This window comes from Centruroides sculpturatus, unplaced genomic scaffold (genome assembly GCF_000671375.1).
Source record: "Centruroides sculpturatus isolate CEXI.00-Female unplaced genomic scaffold, Cexi_2.0 scaffold91, whole genome shotgun sequence".
In the NCBI taxonomy this organism is placed as follows: domain Eukaryota; kingdom Metazoa; phylum Arthropoda; class Arachnida; order Scorpiones; family Buthidae; genus Centruroides; species Centruroides sculpturatus.
This window is the reverse complement of record NW_019384299.1, coordinates 784,030-792,654: the sequence shown is the minus strand read 5'-3', so window position 1 is coordinate 792,654 and position 8,625 is coordinate 784,030. Positions and strand designations below refer to the sequence as shown.

The 8,625-nt window shown below is 30.7% G+C and overlaps 1 protein-coding gene across 5 annotated transcripts in view; it reads right to left on the bottom strand.

Moving 5' to 3' along the window:
• The window catches only part of LOC111634115 (SLAIN motif-containing protein-like), a 32,003-nt gene continuing 23,378 nt past the window's right edge, over positions 1–8,625 (bottom strand). For 4 of the 5 annotated variants that reach the window (XM_023378981.1, XM_023378845.1, XM_023378909.1 and 1 more), the window contains 5 exons: positions 5,902–6,006; positions 5,319–5,432; positions 4,680–4,831; positions 1,907–2,094; positions 1–614 (listed from right to left, as the gene is read on the bottom strand). In XM_023378981.1, the coding sequence (XP_023234749.1) occupies positions 545–614; positions 1,907–2,094; positions 4,680–4,831; positions 5,319–5,432; positions 5,902–6,006 (629 nt within the window). In that variant the 3' untranslated portion in view covers positions 1–544. Of the gene's footprint in view, positions 615–1,888; positions 2,095–4,679; positions 4,832–5,318; positions 5,433–5,901; positions 6,007–8,625 lie in introns of all 5 variants that reach the window. The other variant, XM_023379055.1, reaches the window with a different exon arrangement.

The window sequence follows — 8,625 nt, the reverse complement described above, 5'->3', positions numbered from 1 at the left end:
ATCTGTACATTCTTACTCGTCTCACAATTTCTAATTATAAAATGTTATTGCATATAAACATAGCCCTCGAGGGTGTCGGAGAACGAGATTTTGTACCCTATGATTGTTTTATGTTGTCCAAAGACATGTGTTATCAATAAATTAATTTATTGTTAACAAATGATATGTCGTACATACAAATCGTATCTGCTTATGAATGCAGTATCTTTTGGTAATTTTAGAAATTAATAAAAAAATATATCACAGAACGAGTAAATACGACTTACCCTATTTCTAAAATTCAATCACAATTCAAGGAAAGTCGTGTACGAATCTGTAGTAGTCTACGATCTCTCGGCAATCGGCACGTATCCGAATTTGAACTTCGGGGAATGTACAGAAAAACTTCTTGAGGAACGTCGAAGGCACTATTCGGGTCGACAAAGATTGTCGAAAGGCCGCACTCGACGAGGAATTACGGAATCTCAACCGAGAAGAGTCGGACGTTTTCGCCAGTTAGATGTTTTTATGAAATTAAAATCAAATATGGATCGGAAGTCTTTGTTTAGAAACAACCATCGCTCCAACTTTCTTCCAATTGAGACTTCTTGGGTTGATAGAAAGGCACTGGTAATCTGATCAAAAATAAAATAAAAATGAAATTTGTTATATGTCTCATATGTTTGTTTATGCCATTAAAAGAACATATGAATATAAATTGTCATTCATACAAGGCTTAAGTTCTAAGGCAGGCAAATCATTTACTTGATTTCTCACACACAGTTTGACTCAAAACATTTTGGATTATCTTTGATCTAAAATTAAGGAAATTTACTTTAAAAACATACACCAACAGCTTGTTTCTTAAAAACTTGAAAAATGTAATAATAGAAATGTACAAAACATTTTCTGGATGATTATACAATTGCCTTTGGCATACAAAAGCATGATCAACGGAATGGAATGATTTAGAACATAATTATGATATTTTGATTATATATGATGTCTATCCATTACATCAAAACATATTTTTGCATGCCAAAGATTGTCCTTTAGTACCATAATTAATTTTTGTCAATTCAGTGAAACAATTGGTTTGTTTGATGTAACACAATGATGCATTTTTCTCAGCCATAAACTAGTTAATTTATCACTTTTATTTGGTTTAAATAAAACTGGTATTGAGTGTTGAACACAAGATTATTATTAAGTTATCAACTGAATAAAGATGAAAAAAAGCCAAGTGTTTAATTAATAACACAATCTTGTGTTCAACACTCAATAAATAGTAAAACACAGTTTCAGAAAACAAATAAACTATGAATTATTGGTTACACACAAAAAAACTGGTATTGTTAACAACTTGACTGTTGTGATGAATGAGCAGTCATGGTCTCGGTCTATCGCTCTAGAAGATTCTGGAACAAATTCAAATGAGTCAAAAAAAACCTCGGAAATTTTTCAGGGGTGGTTGGCCAGACATCTCGGGCCTGGCCAAACCCAGAATGGATTTGAAGGACCCTCTCTATTCTTTCCCTCCCTCTGGTCACTAAATGTTCTTAGCATTGGTCATTTTATTTTTAAATTTTAATTGTATTAATATTATTTGACATTTAAAATGAGGATAAGAAAAGTTATATTCAAATATCTGCCAGCATAAAGCAAAATGCAACAAATCAAATTCTTGGTGGTGCCAAAAATATACTCTCAAAACTAAATAAAATTCCTGAAGAAGAATGACTATAAAATTTAATGGTCACTATATTTAAAACAAATAATGCAGAGTCATCACAATTTATCAGACACCATTTGAAAATGGATGACCTCCAATTCTTAATATTACATGCTGAGCATGAATTTTTCATTGTAAAAATGATAATCGGCAGAGAAACAGTCAAATGGCACATACGAATTTTGCGTCACTCACTTCGGTCTGGGCGCAGGCAACTTGCTGGGTCTCGGCAGTCCACTCCTGTTCTGGCCACGACCCGGAGTAATGGCACCGCCTCTGTGGTGACCCGGAGGATTCTGGACGGACAAAGAATTGGCAGAGTGGCAGGATTCCTGCAGCAGAGGCTTTCTGAAACTGGGGCTGGGTGCAGATTCCCTCCTAACCTATTAAATTAGAAAACAAAGACGTTTTTGTAAAAACCTTCCTATCAATCACAAGACAACTACATTTAAACTTGTATCCTACTTGTATACTCTATAAATTACATGCTAAAGCTTTAGATAAAGCTATAAATTAATAAATAAATTTTTTATCAATTTATTATAATATTAATTTTTCTTAACAAATTTATGTATTTATAAACAACTTTAAAATCCAATTCTCTCATTTAATGAAGATGAGATTTAAGAAAATTCATATCAAAACTTTTTTGTACTATCTCAATATATTTAACAATAATTGACTGTCATTTAATTGCCTTCCAAATCTTCAAATTGTTTTCTTTTAAGGAAATTTTAAATTTTGGAGAGAAAATTGTCACATCACACTAGACAAATAAGATGTGCATTTCAATATCGTATTCTGATTTTCGTTTCTCTCACCATAATGAAAGAACGCATTTTTCTGCAGAGGGTTAAAACATTGATTCACAGTTCAATCCAAAACAATCGTGTGCAAAGAAATAAATTACAGTAAGATACGATTGTCAACATGTGCGGTAAGGCATTGGTAAGTGACAATTCTTAGCTTCATCTCGTATCTTTCCAGAAAATAAAATGGTAAAGTAGTTCCTTATCGACTTCTAGTTTCGTTCAATTCAAGTAAAAAAAATTAAAAAATTTGATATTATAGTCTCTCGTATTGTTACATAAATTTCAAAACCAGGTCATTTTATTGCATTCCAGTAAGCTTTACTACAATTTTACATTTCTGTCGTCACGACCCACAGAAAAAGCCAAATTTCAAAGGAACTACTTTTCTTGGAAAGATTACACTAGAGTTATTACTAAATGACTATGCAATTGACTGCCATATACCGTAAATCATCCCATGCAATACAATAAGTTCTAGAAAATTATTTTGATAAACAGTTTCCTTTTTTATTAAAGATTTCTACAAGTTGGTCCTTTACTGAAAAGATAAGCAGCACTTGTTTTACTTGCATAGTGCTGTATAATCTATATATATAAAAATGAATGTATGTCTGTCTGTGTGTCTGTCTGTATGTCCTTCATGCATTACCGCACCGTTTATCCGATTGCCATGAAGCTTTGGGAAGTTTTTTAATACACTCCCGCAAAGGTTTCTGGCATTTATCCTATGATAGATGGTGCGCGTTTACACAAGCATTTGAGCAGTGTATGTTTGATTGATTTCAAATTGTGAAGAGCATTTCCCTCCTTCAAAAAATATCTCTATGTATACATTTGTGAACTGTTATTTACGATATTTGTAATAATTTTTGTTTAATCACTTTATTTCAATTTTTTTNAATATCTGCTTTAATAGCCAAGAATGGGAAACCTTTCACAAATGGCGATATGATAAGAAAGTGTCTTATCATCGCAAGTGAGATGTGTCCTGAGAAGTCAGTGTTTTCAAACAGTCTTAACCACATGACGATACAACAAAGAATCTCGCAAATTGCATCAGACATCGCATTAATCACTTGGAGGTCTGGCCCCCAGTCAGTAAACTTAATCCTAATTTGGCCCTTCTTCAGAAAAGGTTGTGCATCCCTGATAAAATCAATACATTGTATAGAAAGTACTAATGTTGCAATAACACATTACCACATGGCCGTCTTGCCAACTAACAAAAAAAAGCAAAATGTATAGATGAAAATCTTATATAAATACAACATGTGTACAATATATCTGTACATAAAGACATATTGACACAGTTACATTGGGTTTAGTTTATAAGCTATTTGAAAGTATCAATTACACTGGGTTAGGTCTATATGTAATTCTGAAAGAAACAATTTAAAATCCTTAAACAAATAATAATCTAATTTATTAGATTTTCTAAAGTAAATTATTGTTATGCATTTTAATTCATCATTCTTCGAAGTCTATTTTTTGAAATACGAGAAATGGCTAAAATTCCTAAATGAGCCACCTCGTACCATAGAAGACGTATATCTTCTACCTCCGCACACAATTATGCAGAGCGAGTTTCATAGTTGGAGAGTAAACTTGCAAGTGAGTAGCAACAAAAGTAGCCTGGTCTTCAAACCTACTACTATAAATTTGTTGGCAAGTGGCTACTAGACTCAGCCAGTGTGAATGAGCCCCAAGAAGATGTACATTATGCATATTAGATAATAAAGGAAACGTATCCAGTTGGCGCTTACCCTAATGTGCCATGCCAAAAATTTGCTTTCACCTTTAAACCGAGTACTTAGGTGATTCATAAGTGCATAAGTTTAAACACAAATTAGTGGTGAAGATTGAATGCACACTGTGAAGAAAGCAATTTGCATACATATAAATTATTGAAAATAGGTAATGTTTTGCAATGAGTCTCATGATTGTATTGGTATATTTTCAAAAAAATAGTACTTATTACTAGAACTGCTGAAATTGGTCTGCAGATCCAGTTTGAGAAATGCCAAAATAAAAATAAAAAAAATCAATCGTTATCGTTAACGATGTGAAAAATTCATGATTCAACTTATCCTACACAAAAACAAATTAATTAAACAAAAATAAAAACAATTAAAAGTCATGTTAATTTATAATCTAACCTGACTTGGAAATCGAGAATTTTGCTGCTGGTTGACGTGCTGATTCGATTTTACACTATTTGAGGAACTATTTATAGACTTCGTCGACGATGATCGCCTACTTGCATTACTCTTGGCTAAATTTGGCAGACTTCGTCTGAGCGAAGAGGATGCTTTTTGTAGGAATGAAAAAACACAGTAAAATTAAATAAAATGAAAAATGCTACCAATTTTTCATTAATAAAATTAAGAAATCATCAATAATCACCAATCTCAAATCTTAATGACCACAAATTAACTTTTATAAATAATTATTAATGATTTTAATTGAAAGTTAAGTACAAAGTGATTAAACAAAAAGTTTACTTGTGAGAAGTAGACTATGCAATGACAGAGTCAGCAATTCATTACATGCTCCCAATTTATTTGTTTACAGTTTAATGTTACCCTATTGATTGCAGTAAATAAATGCTCTAGATTTAAGCATTTCTTGTAATGCACAGCGAGGGTAACGAACAACATCAGCTCATGGCTTCAATGGGTAAACTTTTTCCCTCACAAGTAAACTTTTCATTTGATCATCTCAAATAAAATAACTGGACAAAATTTACATATGCAGTCTACAATTACAATCAATTTAAGATCGGGTAAGTTACTTACCTGCTGTATTATTTAGCGATGAATTAGAACCCAAAGGACTGGAATGCGTAGAATTAAAAGTTTTGAGAGTATTGGCCGGAGTACTCGTTATCGGTCTACGTATATGTTTCTTAACTAAATAAGGAAAATAATAAATTTAATTTACATTTCGTTTACTAACTTCATAATTATATTAGATAATTCACACTGTGTCAAAGCAGGCAGGAAGTGCAATTAATTGTTTGAAAATTATTTTAATATCAGGCAATATAAAAGAATGGCTTATTTATATTACAAATATATAAAGTTATCTTTTATAGTCAAAGCTTCCAGATCTCTAATTCCAGTTAAACTTTTTAAAATAATTCTAAAATTCCAATCTCATGTTCAAATTGTTTGGCAAGCATATATACACACAGACAAACTAGCCAACAATAACATTATGTTTACTTTAAATTAATTTGAAAATTCTTTAAAACATTTTTATTTTTGTCAGTATTTTGTGATAAGGTCTATCTAAATCATCAAAGTAATATGAACAATTCAAAATGATTAATTTCAGATAATTTCAATAATTAAATATAAAACAAAAAGTGGTATTTACCATTTTCTATATTATTTGCATAAGAATCTTCAGTATCCGACGACGAACTTCTTGGTGCACGAATACCATTAGTCGGAAACTTTTTACTTCTCGGTAAACTACAGGCTGTACCAAAAGGAAAAACAAAAAAAGTTTAATACTGTGTTGACTACTTACTGGCAACTAAACCTATTAAGGAAGCTTTACTCAATTAATAATTAACACTTTGTTATAATATAAACCCATCAATATTGTCATTATTTTTTGTAGAAATTGGAAATTTCTGCAAACATTTTTTATCAATAATTTATAGCACAAAAAATTCTAAAACTGCATTTAAAATAAAGACAGGAGTAAATGTGTGAAAATCAGTATTCTAAAGCTGTTGCAAAAAACAAACCTCTGTGTAGTTATAAATCATTGAATAAAGCAGAAAGTACCAGATGAGGGGTGAAAAAGGACTAGTTTTTGTAATGGGCAGAGGTGGTTTGGTCATTCTTTTGCCTTGGGATATTGTGGCCATAAAAAATTTTTTTCTCAAACTTTAATTAGACATTTTATGATTTTACTTTCTTCTTAAATTAAGATATATTGGCCAGATGGCTGAGAGATTGAGGTGTTGGCTGATCACTCTGGGAGTCATAGAAATGAATCTGGATGGATAAAAAAATCCCAGGAATTTTTCAAGAGTGGTTTGTTTCGGATATGTTGAACCCATCTCTCACCACTCCACTGCGGCATTGTGGGTCTGCCAAACCCATGACCACGACAGGATGGATAAGAAGATCCTTGGTGCCTACAGAACAGATTATAAAAAAAAATAAGATGTTTTCATTTATAATTATAAGAATAGTAGGAATAATTCTTGTGATTCTTTTCATTGTGTAAGCATTAAGAGAATCTTTATCTGCCCATACTAGATTTATGTTCATAATACAATAGTCAGGTGGCAGTAAATACACAAATTCTAACTTATCCAAATTGGACCACTCATAAAAATCTTCAAGAATACAACCAAAATTCAGTCCTTTAGAGTAACAGACCAACACCTTTACTACTAACTCATCTAACTCACTGTCAGTTTTTAATAATTTACTTTAATCCTTTCTGATTAAATTTTTAACATGAAAGTAAGTCTTTGGAATGTTTTGATACATAAAATCAAAGCAAGAGACTATTGTTAACTTTGTCTACATGCAAAATACAAAATTATTTTATTGAAGATTTGACAGCCAATTAAAAGATTTGCATTATATATGACGAAAAGGAAAATACATATTTATTTTCTTTTAAAAATGTTTATAATTTAAAATATGTTCAATGAGTTAATAATTATAGAGAATGGTTTGTAAATCTAAGATTAATTTTTGTAATTTAAAGTCAATTATAGAGATTCATTGCAAACTTTGAATTGTAGCTGCCAAGTAATAAAAGACAAAAATAAACAAGTGTAATCAGAATAACAAATGTAAGAGGTTAGATAAATATCCTTTACTTTAATCTTTGGACTTATAAACAATCAATAAGTAAAAGACTAAACTGTTTGCCGATTATTACTACTCCTCATGATGACATATTTTGATACATATTTGTATGTTAAAATAAATAAAATTCAAATTATTGAAAAGTAGAAAAAAAAAAGGATTTTCATTTTCTATAATTGTTTGCCAGGAAAAAAGGCAAAAACTTTTATCTAAAATATTCTAAAATTAGTGAATAATCAATTACAAATATTCAAATATGATAAAATACTGTTCATGAGTGTTTTGTTTATGTTAACTTAATATCTTAATGATAGAAACTTTAATGTATCCATTGGTAACAAATTAAATACTGTATTAATTAAATTAATTAATCCTGTAATTCTTTCAAATAGAATCAGTCAATATACCATTTTAATTTAATAATTTAAAGGAAAGCAGGTTTTTATATAAAAATTGACCCAACTCTTTTGAGGAAATGCAATTTACTTTATTAATATTTTTATATAAAATTTTACTATTAACCCAAAACGACTTCCAACAACTTAACACTTCGTTGAGTAATAATAATCCACGAAAACCTTTCTGTACAAGTGTTATGTTCTTAACTACTCCACAAACACTTTCGATCTCCACCGAGGTCTGCTTCAGGTGATGACTGACCGTGTTTCTTCCTGACCATCATAATGACGTCGCCAGAGATGTAAATAATCGTGCGCGTCGGGTTTCACCCCTCCGACTGTCCCTGTTCGAATTCCTCGAACAAATACCTCCACGCCTGCGCGATCGTTTCACCGATTATTTACATCTCTGGCAACATCGTTACAACGATTAGGAAGAAACACGGTCAGTCACCATCTGAAGCAGACGTCGGTGGAGGTCGAAAGCATTTGTGGAGTAGTTAAGAACATAACACTTGTACAGAAAGGTTTTCGTGGATTATTATTTTACTATTAATTTTTAAAACAGTTCTCTTATTTGCTTTAAAACATCAATTTTTAAAAATTTATTTCAATAATTTTTTTGTTTTTTAATAGTTTTAGTCAGTGTCAAAATTGTATAAAGCAATTGCATATTCATTCTTATCAAATGTCACTGCTTGGAAAATGATATAGTAATGAATTTCACTTATAAATAGAAATATAATAATAATATCAATGTATAACATTATATCAAAAGTATTAGAAACAGGTCAAAGTTTGCAAAATATTAAATCAAAAATAGATAAAGAAAGGTAAAACTTGTTAACATCTGTTTTATATCA